This window comes from Aythya ferina (genome assembly GCF_964211825.1).
Source record: "Aythya ferina genome assembly, chromosome: 17".
Lineage (NCBI taxonomy): Eukaryota > Metazoa > Chordata > Aves > Anseriformes > Anatidae > Aythya > Aythya ferina.
This window is the reverse complement of record NC_140316.1, coordinates 12,183,872-12,204,520: the sequence shown is the minus strand read 5'-3', so window position 1 is coordinate 12,204,520 and position 20,649 is coordinate 12,183,872. Positions and strand designations below refer to the sequence as shown.

Below are 20,649 nucleotides of genomic sequence, written 5' to 3'. Positions count from 1 at the left end.
CGGATCTGAAATTAGGAGGCGGCATTTTCTTGGAATTGCTCCAGCCATCACTCCAAGCCGCTCCGCGCTGCTGCCGCTGAACTGTGCTCCCGGGGTTATTTATAGCAGCCCGTAGGCAGCAGGCTGCTGGCCGTGCTGGGGAATGTGAGCATTTCTATTTGGGACCCGGCCTGTCCTGCACGGAGATAAGCAAACCTTAAAGAGGCAGCAGTGTGGAGAGGCTGGGCAAAAAGGAGAACGTGTGCGCTGCCCTGCTGGGACCAGACCCTCACCTTGCAGTGCTGGTTTTACCTGGAAGGATTTTAATTCCTAGGACCGAGGCTACCCATCTTTTCCCCTGCAGTCCCGGCCCCCTTCCTCCCAGAGAAAAACCACCCCAGAGCTCGCTGCCCTCCCAGAGGCAGGAGCTGAGCCTGCAGGACTCCCCTCACACCCCTCCTGCCACAGCAGCGGTGGCAGATCCACCGCCGGGGACTCCCCGCCGCAATGCACGTAAGGGAGGTGACAAATGACTCATCACAAAGAGCAAGAAAGACAAGGAAAGGCGGCTGCATGCTCATACCCGTCCTCGAGCATCCTGTGTGGAGCGTGACAAGCCGGTGGCTCTCCTGTCCCCCCGTGGCTGGGCACTGCCAGCTGGTTTCTGCACTCTCCTGCTCTGCCCCCAGCGAGGGCAAATCCTGCTCTGGGGCTGGGCTGGGTTTCCACGTGCTCACACACAAACACAGCACCACGCTCCGTCATCTGGAGGGCTATGATGCCATGCAAAGGCGTGCAAATATGAAAAGTGATGTGCTGAGGTGGTGGGCACAGCCTGACAAAACTGCACAGAGGGCTTCTGGAAATCAGGCTCGGCACCAGGGCTGTTACGGGAAAAGCTTGGGGACTCCATCCAAGGAGCAGACACCGTGCTACAGGGTTTGTGCTCCTCCCTCCTGACGTATTTTGAGTTCTTTGCACCTCTTGTCTTTAATTCCAGGACCTGAAGATGCATGACACACGGTATCTGGTCTGGATCGGTTGCATACAAAGCCTATAAGGCAGTGCACCGCCACAACCTTCGGATCTGAAGCAGATTATTAGAAATAGACACCAGAATGATTAAAAAGAACAGGCTATTTTCTTTAAAAGCTGAGGAAAAGTGAAAGAAATCTGAATCACTCCAGGCTAAGCATTTGAATGTTATTTTTTTGGAAATTTTGCTGTTAGGCAGCGGTGTTAATAGCTCCTGACCTCTGACCTTTCCGATTTTCCCCTGGATTACCGTGCGCCCCTGAGCCGAGGTGAGGCAAGCCCAGAGTGAAAGTCATCACCAACAGAAGCAAAATGAACGAGGCCCTTCCAGCAGCCAAGAGCAAAATGCCCCCATCCTGGCTACCACATCAACCAGAACTTGGAAAAAAAAAAACACAAAAAACCCTGCAGATTTAATGTTCAGATGGCGTTTCACTGATAAGGTTTTATTTACTGCAGCAGCTCCGTGCTGACGACGCAGGCCTGATTCTTCCCTTTCTAATGTAAATCAGGAGTTCATAGAAAATCAGTTACACAGACATAAAATCACCATGGGATCTGAGTCACGCTCTGTGCCTTTGAGTAGTTAAAGGCTAGATTATACTTTGCAATGCTAAAAGCGTTCATTTATTTATTCTCGTATTTATGGATGGGGCATTAATGCTTCATGAACGCACGGATGAGGGTGAGCGGATAGCCAGGAATACGCTCGGCGCAGACACAACAGCAGCAGGGGGTGGAAAAAGTTCAAAACAACCCTTTGAATTCCAATTTTACAGCATAATGCTGAATTTATAGATAGATAGCTGTGCCCTTTTGAAGGAACAAGCACCGAGACAGAAAACGAATTAAAATTTAATCTTATTGATTTCCACCAACTCAATCCCCAGAGCGAGACAGGCGGTGCTGCCTGCTTCCCCTGCCTGCACTGCATCAAACTGGGTTTTTCGGAGAGCTGACAGCAGAGTGGGGAAGGGCTGGGGCGGCCGGGAGCTGTTGGCACCCGCAGCACGCAGGGGTCTCACCGCAGCCCTCGTCACGCTGCCGCGGGTCGCAGCACTCGGTGTCCCCGCTCCGGCACGGCGGTGACACGGAGGGCCAAGGCACGCAGCGTCCTGATGCGACCTCGCTGATCAAAAAGGGAACTCGGTGGTTTAGAGGAAAGCTGGCGTGCACTTGTTTGCAGGGATGGAGGCTGCTTTTTATCTGGCAGGCGGAGAGAGAATCCTGCCTGGCCTCGGTGCGCAGGGCTGCAGGGCTTTGCCTGCCCGCACCAGGCACCCCCACTGCTCCACGCAGTGCCTGCAGGAACCCAGATGGCACATGCATACTGCCACAAGGGTGGGACAGCGAGTGTGAGCACATCTATGTGCATGTGTGCATGGTAGCTGATGGGGAATCTGGGTATGAAGGGGACTCTGAGGGCTTTTAACCCAAAACCCCGCACCAGAGGGCTGCGGGCTGCTCTGCACAGCCTCCTCCAGGCAATGCCGGTGCAGGAGAGCTCGGCGAGCCTGAGACAGGCTCAGGGAGCAATTCAGAGGCACACTGCGCTCCCTGCATGCCTAACAAGGGGCCTGCACACTGCAGCTCAGGGCACAGAAACGTTTTGAAGGCCAGGTATGTCACAGCAATTTCAGGGGAAGACGGACGCAAGGAATCCCACGAACAACCCAGCAGAATAGAACCATGGCTAAAAACACAGCCAGAGGATCTGCCCTACTTATGGGGATTTGACATGAAAGGGAGATAAATTCCCTCAATGTAATAACGCATCGCAGAGGTGCAAATTGAAGCCCATGAACAGTCTGTGCCACAGCTACTGCCACAGAGGTGTCAGACCTAGCAGGAATCAGCTTCTCTCCCACAGGGGAGACACCGAAGGTCACTCACACAGTTTAATTTAGGAGATCCCTCCTGGCTGCACTGCAGCCAACCTCTAGCAGCAGATGCCCATCACAATCTGGTTTCTCTGGGTAGCCCAGCACCACCCCGTTGATGCCCAGCTCTGGGTGTGACAGCGGGCTGGAAATTGCACCCCACCGCTCCACCACTTGCCCTGTGGCCCATGGCACCCGGCCAAGGTGGCCCTGAGCTCCCCTCCGCTCACAAACAGGCTCCCTCTACCACTTTCTAAAGCATCTCAGCCATTCCAGCACCTATCACTGGTTTTCAACATATTTCTGTCTCTTCAAGGGCTAAAAACCACTTCTGAAAATAGGACTCAGATGCTTTTGAAAATGCTGCCCTGCTGTTTATTCCCGTTTCTGTCTATGCAAAATAACAAAAAATATTAAATCGCGTTCTCATACGTCCTTTTAGGTATGTTTAGACAGTTTACACTCACAGCTGAAATTTTGGCTTTGGGACAGGTGTGTGTGTGCTATTCTGCACTGCACTGCAGGCATTTCCCAAGAGGTGTTTATTCAGGTGCAATTTCTCAGCTCATCTTGAAGACGAGACAAAGCGGCCCTGCTCAGCACATACTGCCCAGGGCAGGAGGCACCGAGACATCAGAGACCATGAACGAAACCACCAGCTGCCTCTCTGTAAGAGCTGAGACCCTGAAAACCTCCCCCAACGCAGCCGCAGCCTCACAAGGCAGCATTTCACCATGCTCAATAAGAGCTTTTCTCTCTCCTTCCCTCCCAGAACCAGTACAGTCAACTTTTTTTTTTTTTTTCTGGAAATCAATTACTTGTCCAGCAGAGTGTAGCGAGAGGGGATTGCAGGTCACATTCTCCACAATTACGCTCTCCAGCACTGAGGAACTTTCCAAATCGCAGGCGTTAAGTAGGTCGCAAGAGGGACAAGTGGCCTGAGGGGTGTTTAAGCAGCCGAGCACCTGGATTGTCAGAAAAACAGCCACACCAGCACCAACCCGCACCTCAACCCCTCGGCCATACCCAGCACGGCGGTGAGAAATCCATATAGGCTTCCTTGACGAACCGTGGGCTAAAATTAGCAACCATTCACCCCTGAAAAGCCGCAGCTATCGCCAAAAGGAAAGTAGGTCAGAGAACGGCTGGCTAACTCGATTTTCCGGCGTTTCTAGCCGCTCTGTCCTCACATAACCTCCCCTCTCCCAGGCACCGCTTTCGCTCCCTCCTTTGTTCGCGCTGTGACTGCACGCAGTGTGCGGCTCCGGCCCCGGGCTGGCAGCGGCGGTGGGAACGGGCACGGCAGCACCCGCGTGCCGGGGGGGGCACAGAGCCGTGCTTCAGGGGGAATTCATTAAAGCAGAGCCAGACGAGCGGCCCCGCGCGAACCGCGCCGCCTCCCACCTGCTCCGCTATGTGCACAAGCGCAGGCTTTCTCCCCCGGCCATAATATGGCCTGGTAACAACCCGCCGGGGCTTTGCCAGCCCTTCTGGGGTGCTTCGCTCTCTCGCCTCATCCCCGGGCCTCTGAATCCTTCTGCTGGTTGTGCTTCTCCCAGTGCAGCCTCCCTCACACCGAGCTGTGCTCCCCCTGTGTGCGGGCAGCAGGCCCATGACAGCACCTTCCTTCTGCGAGCAGGCCTCGAGGCACTCAGCAGGCCTTCGCTGCTTCTCCGCCACACAAGAGAGGCAAAACTTCTCAAAATTTGGCTCCCTGACCTCAATCATTACATCTCTGTTCAGCTCGCAGCCCTTTAGTCCTACAGCTCACCTCCCCAGCCCACCCGAGCCGCAGTAAGGCTGCAACACAACACGGCCCAGCCCGTGTCCCAGAGGGCTGGGGTCACCCCGCCTGTGGTGATGCCGCCATCAAAGGAACCCAGTGTGTGACCACCAGCGGCCATTTTCCATGTGAGGGCCTCACTGTGGGTGCTCCGTGTCCAAATGAGGGAAAATCCGGGCCTTTCCGCTGCTTTGAACGTGTTCCAAAACTGCCATCGCTCGGCCTCAGCTGTTCCACGTGGCCTGCTGTCTTCCTCAGAGGAGGAACTCCAGCCTGCTATGGTTTCTATCAAGCAGAAGGGAAGGATTGTTTGGTCCGAGCCTCCTGCCCACAGACAGGCTCGCTCACACGCTATTCTCAACGGGACTCCACAACACAGAGGAGGAACCTCCATTTACCCATCACAGAGATCACACGGATATGAACACAGAGCCAAACTCCAAATTACGCAGAGATTTGGTGCCAGACGTGACCTTCCCTCACTGAGCACCCACCTGGAAGGTGGGCACCCTGTTGTGAAGGTTAGTAACAAAAATACTCCTTCATGCAGCCCGGCCTTGAGGATCAGTGTAGCTTGGAACCATGTCAGGAGCATCACAAGGGGATGCCACCAGCCTTGGGCAGTGTGTGTGACACCTTCCCAGGCATCACAACCATTCATTTTCAAGGAGAAACGTGAAACCCCACACTTGTTCCTGCACTTTGATACTACCTATGGGACCAGCAGCAGCCCTGAGGGACTGGTGGGGGCTTCGGGAGCAGATCACAGCTGGGAGGGACAGGAGGGAACGTGTGCCCATACTGCTGGGGCAGGAGCGGGTGGAAATGAGGGATAAAATAGCAGGATAAGGGCCCAGGAGGACACCCAGCCCTGCACCACGTCCTGCTAACGGGGACCACACCAACGAAAGCTTTTGGAAATACAACATCTGAAGATTCCTTCCCTACCTCACTGTTATCACCCATTTCTTCCCCTTTTAACATGGGCCAGGTACGTGACAGTGTCCAGGGAGGATGCAATCAACAGAATAGGGATAAAAGTGTTTGAGATCTCCTTCTGTCAGCCCAATCCTTGCACAGGATGCATCAGCCACCCAACCTAAGCCTCCTGCAAAGGGCACTCGGTGGTGCCAAGGGGAGAAGCGCTTTAGAAGCACTCAGCACCTGCCCGCAGAGCCCCGGGTGGCGAAGCCACCAGCAGCTGGCGTGCGCTCACGCTTCAAAACGCCGACCTCAGCCCTCGGCCACTTGCACAACAGGACAACAGGCTGTGCCAACGCCGGGCTTCCGATTGCTGAGGGAGAAAAGCAGATGGAAAAAGTACAACCGGGAAAATTGCGCTGCCTGCGAGCGCAGGGTACGTGGATTTTTTTTTGTTGTTGTTTTTTGGTGGTGGTGGCATGTTTTTTTTTTGGAGTCAGGCACCTGGATTTCTGCAGCTCCCAGGGAAATCGCAGGCCTCGCAATTCAAAATAATTAGCGACTGGTAGTTTTCCTTTTATGCAAAATCATCCTTTTTATCCAACACCTAAATGAAAATGAATGTGCTTGATTATCTACCAAAGGGCCCAATTTTCTAGCATCACTCCAACGCACAGCAAAATCCACGTCTCCTAAGGCTGCTATTACAGGCGATGGCTGAGCGCAACAAATGAGCGGTCAAGGCAGAGATCCAGAGGCAGTGATGCCAGCATGACCTTTGCTAATGCCATTTACAGCATCAAATATCCACAGATCCAGCCAGGGCTGCATCCATGTCCTTTCTGCTCCAGCCCCGTGGCTCAGGGGTAGCCAGGAGGGCTCAGACATCACAGACATCCCTCACCTCCCTGCAGCCCACCCCACCAAGCCAAAGCCCAGCGTTCGAGGCAATTTTCGACTAGGCTCACTCCAGGGGAGAGGATGAAGTGAGCTACTTAACAGACAGCGCTCTGAAGCACCTCCTGAACGCTTCAAATCTAACACTTATCACAGGAAACCCCTGCAAGCAGGTTCTCGCAGGGCTCAGAAGACGTTTGCACTTCATCCACACAGCAGAGAGAGCACCTCAGGGCTGACATCCATCACAACTTCCCTCCCTGGGGCTTTCCCCTGCCCGCCCCTCACCCAGCCCCTCCATCCCCAGCAGGGATGACACAGCACAACCACACGATCTCCGTCGTTTCCAGACTCACCCTGTTCTCGTCGTAGATGATCTGCACCAAGCTGCGATGTTTGGACTCGATCGGAGGGGGGGAGATGGGTTTCTCAGGCTCGGGTGGTTTGGCTGCTTCTTCCTCCAACTGTTGCTGTGGAAGGAAAAAGAGGGGAGGAGGAGAGTGAGTCACAGCGAGCGAGGCAGCCGTCCCCGTCCACACGAGACTCTCTGCGGTGCTGTGACCGAGGCAGAAACCACCACAGCAGTTCCTGTGAGCCGTCACGGGCAGCGGTGACATGGAAGGGGGAGGAGGGCTGCGGGCAGAAGCACAGCGTTGGCTTGCCCTGTCCCCGTGCTGGCAGGGTGGTGCAGGGCAGAGGAGGACCACCAGCCTCCAGCAGGCCTCCCAGAGCAGCTCAAGGCTAGAAATAATGGTTTTATTCGAAATCCTAGAGGGGAGCCGCAGCTCTTGCTTGCCTCCGGCGCTGCCATCTGCAAGGGAAGCTGTGGAAGGGTGAGGGTGAGTGACGAGGCTGCTCTCTGCTGTCGGTTTTCTCTTTTGGTGCTGCGGTTGGAGGAGACACCCCGGGATGATTGGTGTCAGTGCAATGACTCGTGCACCTCCGCTCTGCTCCGAGCAGGAGGCAGCCGCCCCTGTGCGCTCAGATGAGCCTGAGCAGGGCAGAGGAGGCCAAATGGGAGAGGCAAAGGTGAACAAAACCACACTGTGCTGCTCCCTCCAGCACCACGGAGGCCGCCACGTCCCCGTGTTCAGAGCCCAGCAGCCTCCTCGTGTGTTCCTACCCACCCGTGAGCTGCTCAGGCCACGGCAAGCGCGAATTATAAACCATGGGGTTTAGAGGAGAGCTTTCGAACATCGCCACCATCGGCAGGCACGTTCCCTGTACAACCTGGGCCTCCGGTTCTCCTGAGTGCTGCGAGGCAGGAGGAGACATCGGAGCCCTCTCACTGCGTTTGAGGAACTGCTCGGATGGAAGAGGAAACAACAGATTCCTCCAAGCTCCTCCTGTGGCAGTGGCTCCCTGTGAGGACGAGGAGCTCACAGCAGCTGTGGGGCAGGGCAGACACAGAGGGAAGGTTTCTCAGAAGCCCCATAGGATTTTTTTTTTCTCCGCTCAGCTCCAAACCTCAAAATCTTTTTATTTTCTCCTGCAGCTTTCCCTGTTGAAGCAAAGGAAAAATTGACCGCACCCCTTACTGGGAGTGAAAATGCACCTGGGACTGAGCAAGCTGCCTTCATGGGAGGAGAGGAAGCCACCATCCTCCAGCCAGTGGTGTCTCCTGGTCTGAGAAGAGCGTGGGCACCTATTAGCTCCTCACATCACCTCCACTCCCCGCTGCTGATGAGCTTTAGCACTGCTTGGGCTGCAGGATGCAGTCCAAGAAAACCCTTAAGCACGCAGTGAGGTCTAGTGGCTTGTCCGAGATAACTCCCAGCCTCTAAATTAAACACGGGGTTCAGCGGGTTCTGCCCTCCCACAGGTGACCATCTCTTCTGCGGGGAAGGTCAGCAGCACAGTGAACGCCCTGATACAACCCAAAAGTCCATCATCAGCTGCCAGACCACAGTCCCTGCGAAACCCAGCCAGGATCCATCCCTTCGTGCCCACAACCAACCAAGGCACGCCGACGAAAAGCAAGAGGAGCTTTTCAGCTGTTCCTCAGGTGGCTCACGGAGCATGAGGGGGACGCCAGCTCTTCGGGAAGCCCCGGCTCGAAGCTCGGGCTGCCAAGGAGCTGTCAGCACGCAGCGGGGCTCCCAGGTGCCTCCCCGCTCCCGCACTGCTCCCCCGGAGCCGCGGTGTTGTTGGATTAGCGAAGGCACCCCAGAGCCCCAGCTCCGAACAACGCAGAAGAGAGAGCCGCAAATGCATCAGTCAATCTGCTCCTCCTCTCGGGGAAAATATTTGGGTAAAAAAAAATAATAATAATAATAAAAAAAAAATGTCAGAAACTTGGCTGCATTGTTCTGGAAACCCACAAAAATTCTGCGAAGTGGTCGGCTCGGCTGTAATTGATTTCAGACAAGAGGATTTGATGGCATATCAGGAAATGAAAGTTTGCCAGTAAGTGGAGGCTCATTAAAAGCAGCTCGTTAAAAGAGAAAAAAAAAATACAAATCTAATTATAGCTGAAATACAGTGGAGAATTAGACTCCGCTCTCCATGGCGTAACACTGCACAGCTATTAAAGGGCCAGATGCTGGAGGCTACGGATGCGGGCAGAGTCTGCGGGCGCCGCAGCCCGCTGGAACGGCAAACCTGACCTCAGCAGGTTCAGCCCGCGACAGCTACCCCTGGGAGCTGTGGGAAATGGCAAAGCGAAATAGGTCAAGGTTCTCAGACACGAACAAAATGGATTTCTTAAAGGTCTGCCACAAAAGCTAGGCTGGGACTGTGACCTTTACCGGGAGAGGAGCCGGCTGAGAGATGAGACCTGACGGCTCCACACTCTCTCCCTCCCCACGCCCAGCAGCGACTGCCTGGAAGTCCTCTCCTCTCCCCAAAAGCCAGAGCAGCGATGTCAACGGGATGCAAAATGTCATCAAGAGCCGTGGCGCTGGCTCCCCCAGCACCTGCAGGCCAGCCTGGCTGGAAGTGAGGGAGATGTCCTGTCCTGTCCTGTCCTATCCCTGGGCAGGAGTCCCTCTGGCTTCAGCACGCACCGCAGAGGGGCCACCAGAGCCTGGCAGGCGCTGCGCCGCAGCCAGCATCGGTGGGCTGGCAGGAAGGTGGGTGACACTTCAGGAAGGTGGGTGACACTTCAGGAAGGACCCATCCTGCACAAAAACCTGCCCCCACGTTGCCTGATGAAGGCAAGGTGGTTACATGCATGTCCTACGCACCCAGCACGGCGTGCCGGGGTGGGCACCGGGCTGCCCAGCGGCGAGGAGAGGGCTCCTGGCCACCACGCGCTTCTGAGAACTTCCTTCCAAGAGCCTGGGGGAGAGGAGGAGAAAACCCATCCAGGAGATGGAAGGGGAAGGCCCCGAGCTCCCAGTCCAGCTGGACACCACCACACAGGGCTCCGTGCAGCCGCCGGCTCCACCTCCATCACCAGGTGGGAGTGTTGTACTCCCGGAGAGCCCTGCGCCGAGCTCGGCATCCAGGGAGGCTCAGGCACAACTGCGAAGAAAAGCCCAGCAGTTTATTTCTTGTTAAGATTCCCGGTGCCAGTGCCAGGAATAAATGCATGAAGATTATCCTGCGCTGTCAGAAAGAGGGGGGAGAAAGAACTCAATGAGAGATGGAAGCACATATGGCACATGAATGAGCGGGGGATGGCTGATCAAAGCGGCCTTCTGCCAGGGGTGCGCAGGATTTGGGGAAGGTTTCTCAGCTTGCTCGAGTCTTTTGCTTCTTGAAACCCCTCCTGCCAGCAAAGCCGGGCAGAGCCTTCGTTGCCATTTTTGGAACAACCGAAGGCAGAGGAATAGTGAGTTGTATTTAATTTTTTATTTTTTTTTGCGCAGCCTTTCCTTACAAACGAATTTAATTACCCCGAGAAGGCCTCCCAAAGAAGACAGAGGGGAAAAGCATTAGGAAATTACGGCCGCGCACAATTCCTCCCCTGCTCCACCCCCTGCTCCGGGAGGAGCGGGATCTGTTTCAGGCTGATTGCTTTTCCCTCTCCCGTGCTTCTCCTGTGCTGACAGCTCGGAGGCGCAGACGGACAAAGCGCTCCCGCAGACCCTCCGGCAGGAGCCCGCAGCAGCCCCCGTGTGCCAGCTCTCCTGGAGGAGGGGACGGGAGGGGATCTGCCACGGGTATACCAAATGGCTTTCCCTCCACGTGCCTAAATAAATAAATAAAGGAGTGGAGGGGATGACTTTGCTGCCAACAACCACTTTCGCCTTCTTCCCCACTCATCAGAGCATTCTTGTGGGGAGGGAGAATCGTAAAATTTGTTCAGAGGGAAAGAAATAAACCAACCAAGCAGCCAACAATAAAAAAAAACAACACTCCTTTTCCTTATGGAAGGACAGCTTGCTTTTAACAGCAAGGAGCATATGCTGCTCCCAACAACTTCAGCAGCAGCTCCTCGGCCCCTGAAACAAGCCCCCAGCGGCTCTGCAGTTGCCAGGCCTCTCGGCTGCCACCACAGCGGGCACGTGCCCCTCTCTGGAAGCCCCTCACCTCGCAGGAATGGGAAATGAGCGTGTTTTGCACCTCCTCTGCAGCTCCCGCAAGATCTCAGCTCCCTTTCCCTAAGCACCCTGATATATCTGTAGATAAAATGCAACACAAAAAAGGTCCCTCACGTGAATTAAACCACGTTGTTGGAAGAAAAAACACCCTGCTTTGGCTTGCAGGAAAGAAAGGGAGAGTAGCTGGTGTGTGAAAATACAGCTCCAGCAAAGAAAGAAGATGTGGGGTGTTCCTGCATTCGAAATATTTAAAAAAGAGCCAGGCACAGGACAGGAGCAGGGCTATAGGTAGGGGGGTTGGGAGTCTGAGAAGCACGTGAAGCCTCTCGGGCCAGCTCTCCGTGCTCATTTTTCCTCTTCCTGCTCCACTTGTGCAGCTGGGGAGGAAGGTCAACAGCACACTTGTCCTCGAGGAGCACTGGCCTCGTCCCCATCTCACACACAGTGACAGCCCAAGCACGCGTTTTGCTCCACTGACAAATTCTTGACAAACCTCGGGAGAGGCAGTTTGGGATTACCGGCCTCAGGGTTTTTAGCAACTTGCCACGAGCAAAGGAAAAAACAACTGGAAAGAGAGATACAGAAGTGATTTGGTTTAGGAAGTGAAAGCCTTTAAGTCCGTGGGTTTTTCAGACATCCCCCAAGGTTTTGTCATATTAATCTCTTAATGGGTTTATGGTAATTGTATATGTGGCTACAGTAAGGCGGGTGATCCTTCTGCCGGGGAGTGCTCTTGTGCAGGAAAGGCACTGCCTGGGATCAGGTTCAGGTCCCTGGCTCGGGCACAGCTCCGACCGCAGCCGGTCAGGGCTCTGCCTGTGGCTGCAGAGCCCTGGAGAAGCGGGCTGGATGCACAGAAAGGCTTGAGCATGTGGGGCCATTAGGGTGCAGCAACAATGTTTTAAATAGCCCAGCACTACAACAGTAGCAGCAACAGCGCTGGGCAAAGACAATTGCTGGAAAGGGAAAAGAAGAGGTCTGGTGCTGGGCTGCACAGAGGACTCAGGCAACCTGGACTGCATTTCGTCTCTGCCACTGACTGCCTGCATGACCGTGGGCGAGTCACTAAATACAGATTTTTCTGTAAGAGAACCCAAAGCTGAGTTTCCAAAGCTCCCTCATCTCGCAGCCACCAGCCCCGGGTTGTCAGCACAGCGGCCACGTCCCCGCATCCCGAGGAGCAGGGACACAGACCTGGTGGCACTGCCACTGCCCCTCTGTGGACGTGCACGGGGAGGGACAGGGTGCAAGTCAGCAGGCAGCAGCGAGGACGTGTTCTCCCCTCCATCCCCAGCCTCTTACCTGCTTCTTCTTCAGCTTGGAGATCTGCTGCTCCACCATGGTGATCTCGCGGTCCACGCGGTCCATGTTCTGAATGAGCTCCTCCTTGGACAGCCGGGCCGGCAGCAGGTCCAGCTCGGCATCGGGGTGCGTAGGGCTGACAGGAGACACGGGCTCCAGTTTGCCAGGCAGGCCGCGATCCTGAGGAGCACAAAACAAGCAGGTCAGCCTTCCCAGCAGGCTTGGGATCCTCCTCTCACCCTCCCACAGGAGCTGTGGCAGCTCCCCAGCCCGGTCCCAGCCCTCTAAGACACAAACACACACCTCAAAACGCCTGGCTAAGCGGTACCAGCTGCTACATCCCATCGCTGCCGTGTGCTGCAACCCTCAGCATCTCCAGAGGGCACCAGCCCGGTCTCCTGGGGATGCTACAGCAGCTTGACCTCCTGCCAAAGCCTCCGAGGCTCCCATCACCTGCAGTCCTGCAGGACCAAACCCATGGCTTGCAGGGCTGAAATCCTAAGCACCATCCCTTTGTGTCTCAGCAGCCAGCTCACGGCTCTGCTTCCTCGAAAATGAGGTAGCCACAGGCTCGTCCTCCACTGACACAGCCCCAAACACGCTGGGGAAAAAAAAAAATGAAGCACACTGGATATGAGGGTGGCCCCAGGAGACGAGGGGACTCCCAGCTCCTTCGGGTTCCCCTCCACCTCCCTAAGATCTTGGCAGGGTGGGGGGAGCCCCAGGTGCGAGATGTCCAACATCCCTCCAGAAACGGAGACCTCAGAGACGGATGAGGTCAGCTCCGATAAAAATAAAGGGAAGTGATGGAGAACAGATTCTTGCAAATTCCAGGTACAGCAGCTCTCTGCTCAGCAGGACCTTTCAAATCAGACACCAGATGGATCAGCAAAACCTCCGCGGCCGTCACAGAGGCCAGCTCTCATTTCCCCTCTGCCTCCAGCTCGTGGTAAATGCATTGAAACTTGCAGCTCCTTCTCCAGAGAAGCGATGATTTCGCTGATGCCACCGAGCCAGCACCCCACGAGCACCCTAGAGGCACAACACCTCACCCACACACCGCCCTTCGCCCCCAAACTCCCAATTACTCGGAAGCCCGGCTCTCACAGCCCCGAGTTTTGTGCTTGGATGAGCTCACGCAGCCCTGATGAATGCACCTGGGACGAAGCAGCTGTGTGACAGCAACCGGCCACGCAAACAAAACCGCGTTTTCCCTCCTGAGCAGCTGCTCCAAGGGCTCGGCGCTGTCCTTGTTAGCTGCTGGTGCTCACAGCCCCGTCCGAGCACGAGCGGCTCGAGGTGACCGCTTCGGAGGGGAGCTGCGATGGATGGAGCAGCAGCTGGGGGAACAAGAAGGGAAGCCCCTGAGCTGGAGGAGCTGGTGCAGATGCTTCCTCCTGCGTGGTCACCGAGGGATGTGCAGCACCGGGTCCAGGGCGCTGCGCACACCCAGAGCACCGTGGCTGCAGGCACCAGCCCTGCCCCAACCCGGCTTTGTGGCAAGGTCCAAGGGGACCCCGGCACGCCCTGACCCGGGGCACTGCGCTCCCGGTCTGGCAGTTGCCCAACACCTCAATTAAACCTTTATCTCTACGGTTGCCGAGCAAGAGGATGGATTTTCTTTCCCCCTCAAGGGGGCAGGAAGCGGGGAAGAGGAGCTGCGGCTTGGTTTGTAACCCTAAACCGCTGCCAGACTGCGCACAGCACCCTGCAGCTGCTGGGGAGGGGAGGGGAGAGGGAAAGTAAACAAGGGAAGGAGTTCACACAACCTCGCTACCTTAATTACAGCGCGGGGACAAAGGCGACCTTGTTCTGCACCAACTGGCGCTGCCGTCCTCCCCTCCGCTCTGACTCACGGCCACGGGCGAGCGGCCAGGTCCCACCACCAGACCCCAAAGCAGGTGGGCTGAGCACCAAACCCGACCCAGGCTGCAGGCTGAGCTGGCTGGTGCCAGCAGCCCTCCAGAAGGGCAATCAGAGGGACACTGAAGGTTTCTGGAGGATCCCAAAAGCAGATCCCATCTCGTTTTACAGCCCTGGGTTTAGACGCCAAAAAGGGTCGGCCTGCTGCAGCGGGGATGTGAAGTTCAATGTCTTGTCCACAGGTGTGGGGTTTGTGTTGGATTTTCTTTAAAGCCAAGAGGAGCAGCACAACTGCAAGAAGCAAAAGCAATCGGTTGCTCCCGAAATCTGGTTCAGATTAAGAAACAGGGAGAGAAAGCAGCAGAGGCTTGTAGGTGGGTAAACTCTTCTAGAAGCCAGAAAGCTACCTGCCAAAAAGGCAGGAGAGAAAGGCTTCCCACAGCACACGGGGAGCTAAAGATACTCTCTCGTGTTGGCCAATACACAAGAGAGGGCATTTTTAATCTGCTACTTGGCACAAAACCCTTTGGTAAACTTTTCTGATAAAATTGTATCCTTTTACCTTTCCGAACGTGAATCAAAATGGCAGCAAAGCTGTGTAAGGGGAAGAGCCTCCAGTCAGAGCACAAAACCCATCATCATCTTGCACTGTGAGATGATGACAGCAATAAATAGAGGCAGCGTCCCCAGACCTCAGATCACTGGTCCTTGTCGTTCCACCTCAAGTGAGGAGCAGCAAGAGGAATTAAAAAACAAAACCAAAAGCCAAAAATCAGCCCCGTGCTGATCCCTCGCAGCGCAAACCCCGCAGCCGGGGCGGGCACCTGGATGCCCGCGAGGAAGGACCTGGGGATGCCAATGGGTGGGGGTGGCTTTGCTTGGACCACTGCTGCTTCCTCACCCTCCGAGGCAAAATATACACCAGTGTTTTGGATAGCATCACAGCCGGGCTTGGGACAAGCGTAGCGAGGAACCTAAAATCCTTCTGATTAACGGGGAGTCACAGGCTTCGAGACCAGCACAAGGGGGGAGAGCTGGAATAAGTCTGCTGGAGGGAAGAAAGCAATTACTGCATTACTCATGTTGGTATTTTCTCAGTAATTACACCGTTTCCGTGCGATTTGTTTTTATACGTGGCTAACAGCTACTGGAGATCCTGTTTATTCCTGGCCTTATTATTATGGGATTTGTACGGTAACGAGGGTGGGCGAGCGGGGGGCAGAAGCTGCATGCACCTCCCTGCAGCAGGAGGAGATGCTGGCAGCGAGGAAACCAATTAGCACTGGGAGGCTGTCAGACAGCAAGGCCAGGCTTTGGGGGTGCTTCTCTTCTCGTTTCCACCCCCCAGCGCCTCACCTCCTGGGCATTAAGGCAAAAACAAGTGTATAAATGCTTAAAAAAGCTAAATACGGGCCAAAGGATTTTTTTTTTTTTAACTGGAAAAGCGTCAAATACCACCTGCCCCATCAGCAACCCCAGTGTGACAGCACTGCACTAATGCTGACAGTAGAAAAACGTCAAAAAGGCCCCAAACCAACATCCCCCGTCCCCGGAGAGCAGCACAAACACGGCGTTAGAGAGCCCGAGCAGTGAAAAGTACATCGAGTTATTACAATTCCTTTGTTTGCAGCCATCTGCTGCGCTAATGGCTCTTTCAGCAGCCCAATCCTTGTAACGGAGTTTTAATTCTTAACTACTCCTGGCTCGCAGCTCGGCCGCGGCCCCGCAGCGGCAGAGCGAGGCAGGCTGGAGGAGCACACGGCTGCTGGGCGAGCTGGTGGCACCGCCTGCCAAAACCATGCCCGAGGAGAGGGCTGAGCAGCTCCCGAGGACCAGGGGAATGGGATGAGGTGGCTGCAGGACCTGGGGGAATGGGATGAGGCAGTGCAGGATGGAGTGGGTTCATCATGGTGCTGCAGACCTGAGCAGTGCCGAGGCATCGCCCGCCTCCTGCCTCTGCTCCCACACAGCAGGGCATGCGTGGGCAGGGCAGGTACCCAAAAAATACATTCACCTTCCCCCGACGCAGCCCAGCACCAGATCTCAGGGGACTGCACGAAGCCGGAGATGAAGGAGCTGTCTGAAGACAAAGTCGATTTTTCCCCCCCCCCCCCCCCCCCCAATGTTTTTATTTTTCTTCTAAAGAAATGCGACTCGATGAGAAGGCGTACGAAATTCCTTTCCCCTGTAACCCAGCTGAATTCCACAGAGCCGGGGCAGAAAATATCCCAACAATTTTTCAGCTTGCACGAAAGTAGGTCAAAAAACTTCCCCGATGTTTCAACAGCTTGAAGCAATTGAATTGCAAAACCAGGAACAAATGCTGACCCTCCCTCCCTCCCCACCCCCTCCAGCAGATTTACGAGGGTGGTAAAACCTTCCCAGTCGGTGTTGCAGTTAAACGCACTGCCCAAAGCAGAGCATCTCGTCTTGCAAAACTTGCTCGTGCTTAAAAAGAGCCGTTCCGCAGCGTTATCCTTCACAGATGCTGCCTCTGGTCCTGCGGATCGCGGGATGTTACAGAAGCAGCAAGACGGGCGGATAGACGCGGCGAGAAGCTCAGGGTAACGGGGCAGATCGGGGAAAACCTCGCTCAGACAAACTCCCACCGAAGCCCAAGGCATTATACTGACAAATGGATGCTGCGCCTTTCATTACCTCCTCGCATTTCCCCATTAGTGGATAATAATTGCATTGAACTCGCATGTTCCCTACTGACTTCGCAGGAGTGATGAATTCTCACCTACCCATCTCCTCATTAGGACGAGGAGCTAATGGCTCCGCCTCTCATTAAGGATTGCCCAACGTTTCCTACCCGAAAATCCTGGGTTTTCCACTGATTCTAAGTTTGTTAAGAAATTAGCTATCTGGGCTGAAATTTTCCATGCTGAATATTTGCTTCAGGCTTTTTTTTTTTGCCTTTTTTTTTTTTTTTTTTTTTTCCTTCTAAATAGTAAATTTCAGCCAAAACAACTCTGCCTTTTCCAAGAACAAGTTTAGAGGAAAATATGCCTTTCTGCAATGCTGAGAAAAATTCTGGAAACCTTTTCTTTGAGCATCTTCAGCAGCCCGAAGCTACGGAGCGGAGTCGATACATCTGGCAGGCTGCTCCCTGCCAGCGATGTGCCTTTTGCTAACTCAGAAAAAAAAAAAAGAAATGCCCGAGTCAAGAAGAATAAAATCTCCTTGTGATGCCCGCTTGGCTCAGTGGAAGTGATTCGGAACTGAATGAGCAAAGGCTGGCCCCAGGGGGCAGGTGGCAGGGAGCTGCGGCTCGGGTCCTGCGCTCCTGCGAGGCTCCAAGCTGGCATTTTGGGGAGAAAACCACGGATCTGGAAGGCAGCCCTGCCCCAGCCCCCTCTGCCTGCAAAGCAGGGCTCGTGGCCCCCCTGCCTGCTGGGGAAGGAGCTCGCTGGCGCGCCGGCAGCAGCAAGTGCCATGAAAGCTGTGAGGAAATGCAGGGCTGGGGCTGGGGGGGCGCACGGAGCCCGAGACCACCCAGCAGGCGGCGGGGCTGGAGCTGAGGAGCAAACCACCTGCTGCTCGCAGAGGATCCAAAAGCAAAGCACGGGTCACAGAGAGCAGAGGCTGCATCCTGCTGCTTGCAGCAAAAAAAGCAGGGGGGAGAAATTGAGGTTGTCAGCGTAACCCCCAGAGCAACAAGCCCTCGGACTCGTCGCTTGGCAGCTTTTAATAATTCACGCGCCCAGCAGCCACCCAGGGCATCACCTCACCTGCGCTGCCGTCCCACCGAACGATGTATGGCACAGAACATCCTTGTCCCTGTAGCACACAAACCCCAAATCCTGCCCCAGCCTTTGCTAACCTCAAATCATCCCTTTAAATGAGCAGGGCCTCCTGCTAACCACGTTACAATGAAAAACAAAACAAAAATTAGGAGTTGCTGGAAGAATACAGGGGGATTTTCGGAGAGGCTAAGGAAGAAAAGCCAGCCCACAGAAAGCTGTGCTGTGGCTTCCCACCAGGACTCGTGCACAAGGCGCCCCGTGGCCAGGGCTCAAAGCAGCCCCCCTTTCCCTGGAACCGGCCAGCTTCTGGCAGCTCTCACAGGAACCTCTGAGTAATCGCCACGGCCTTCCACAGAAGTGCAGGACGCGGTGGCACGGCCCCACATGTCCGTCATCCCCCCAGCCCCATGGCTCACGGGGTTTCTACAGGCAAGCCCCGAGGACCACAACATGTACAGGAAATCTGCTCGCTGCCTCCGAGCCTCCTTCAGTGACCCCAGGAGCATCCTGCCACCAAACCGAGCAGCTTTATCCCCAAAGTCGGGTGCAGTGGACAAACAGGGGAAAGAAGCTCCTCCAGCCATCCCTGCTCGAGATGCCCCTCGTCTGAATGGATATGGACGCCTTGCTTACTCCACACCACTGAAAATTTTAGCCTCCCTGTGTTTGGTTTTGGTTTTGTAACACCACCTGTCCTCTTTTGACTGCCAGCACAGGCAGCACAGCAAGGCCTGAGCCTTCCCAGCACGCCAGCCACGCAGGGCTGTAGCGCCAAGGTCCTGCTAATCCCTGCGGGCACATTCCCTCTGACCGAGCATTTGAGGACGCAAGAACTGTTCCCTGGAAACCTGCGACGTCCTAAGCGGCACTCAAGAAGCTAGAGAAGCCCTCAAGCCCTGTGTGCCACGCTGAGAGCACGCTGGAGTTTGCCTTTTGTCAAAAGGCCTCTGCAGAAGCAATTCTCTGCTTTTATGCTAGCACAGCCCTCATCTCACAGCAAATGCCATCCCACAAGAAGCATGCGATAGTCCTGCAGAAGGAGGCAGGCAAATGCATCCTCTTAAATCCACCCTCCACTAGGCATGGCACAGAAACCAAAAAGCAGAATCCCATCCCACCTGGCACGGCTGTTCCAGCCAAAAAGCCGGCGGGCTGCAAGTCCGCGCCATGTGAGACAACGCGGCAACACAGGCTGCGAACGCGGGGCCAGGTCCTGAGCCAGCTCAGCACTCACTGCAGGAGCTGGGACACGCCAGGATATCCATGGTGCTCCTGTTCCTCCTCTGCTCGCAGAGGGTGCTCCCAGGTTGTCAGCTGCCAGGCCGAGCCCCCCGTTTTGGGACCCCCATTTTGGGACCCCCGGCTCGCTCCCTGGTGCCACCAGGTGCATCCTGGCACGGGGCCACGCAGCCGGGGGAGGGAAGCCCACCACGGCCCGCTTCTGAAAACCTCGCTCGTTTGAAAATAAAAAAAATCGAGGGGAAATGGAAAGACAAAAGCCCTTCTCAGCCTGGTGTTATCAAGCAGAGGAAATGAGACTTCTAAAGCTGCCATTCAGAGAGGAGTGGGGGGGAGAGAAATCCCACTCCAGACGCACTTGAGCGAACAGCTTTTGAAATGGAAATGTCGCTCTTCAGAAACATTTGAATTTCCTCCTATTGCCAGGGAGGAGGAAGGAGGAAGGAGGGAGCGGGGACTCCTCAGCCATGCAAATTCAAACGCCGGGGCCCATTCAGGCAGCACCCAGCCGGCTGCGAGCAGGGGATTTGTCAGGGAGTTCATCAGGACCAGCACGAACACGGGGAAGCTGGCTGCAAGGGGCAGCAGGTTTACAGGGAAGGCAATGAATGAAGACAGCTCTATTTAATCGCTCCAAGTAAGATATCCTCCAAGGCTGCCCAGTCCGCCTTCCCTTCCTCCATTCTCCCCCTGGGCAACGACCGCCCAAATTGTTTTTCCCCAAAGCCAGGGCGCTGTGCTGTGAGAAAGAGCTCGACTGATGGAGAAGGGAAGCGCGAGGAAGACCTACGATGGTATTAGCAGTGGCTGAGGCGTGCTACAGACCCAGCCTGATTCTCCTCTTGGCATCTTGCACCAAGACACTCATGGGCTGGGGGTCCCAGTACTGAGGTCCTGCCCTTTTCTAGCAGCTGCTCTTCAAACCGTGTGGGTTCTTCAGGGAAAGCCATCAGTTGCTGCTCCTACAGCTGTCTATCGAGCTCCTCTCGCCAACCCCACACCACCAGTTCATTGCTGTGGTACCTGTAGGGCCATTCAGCATACAGGTGTGTTCCAGCCATGCCCTCATATCAAGCACCAGGGGAAGTCTTCAACGAATTTCTGACTCCAAGACTCACCCACCCCATGGCAAACTATCTGACTCTGCAGGTCTTGTCTGCAAAAAACACAAATTCCAAAGCTGCCAAAAACTGGACTTAAAAGCAATCCTCCAAAGACCTTTTTCCTTTCCAAAATCTAGTTAGATCTCAGAAGTTCAATTTTCACCAGCGAGGTCTTGTTGTTTCTGTTGGAGCAGCTTGGTGCGCGCACACACACGACTTTTAAGACTCATATACGCACGACACAGGAGGCTAACTCGACAGCCTGGAAACGGCTACGGGTCAGTGGTGAACGTGACCTGTGAACTTCACCAGTTGAGATAATAAGCAAAAAAAACAAGCCCTGTTTTGATCAGGAATCCGAGCTGGTCTGCCTTCCATTTAGCGGTGGCTGCACTGGAAAACTTGTTTGAG

The 20,649-nt window shown here is 55.1% G+C and overlaps 1 protein-coding gene across 11 annotated transcripts in view; it reads right to left on the bottom strand.

The window, feature by feature from the left end:
- The window catches only part of NCOR2 (nuclear receptor corepressor 2), a 223,944-nt gene that overhangs the window by 106,990 nt on the left and 96,305 nt on the right, over positions 1-20,649 (bottom strand). For all 11 annotated transcript variants that reach the window (XM_084539360.1, XM_084539364.1, XM_084539369.1 and 8 more), the window contains 2 exons: positions 12,285-12,464; positions 6,852-6,965 (listed from right to left, as the gene is read on the bottom strand). In XM_084539360.1, coding sequence (XP_084395486.1) covers positions 6,852-6,965; positions 12,285-12,464 — 294 coding nt within the window. The remainder of the gene's footprint in view (positions 1-6,851; positions 6,966-12,284; positions 12,465-20,649) is intronic.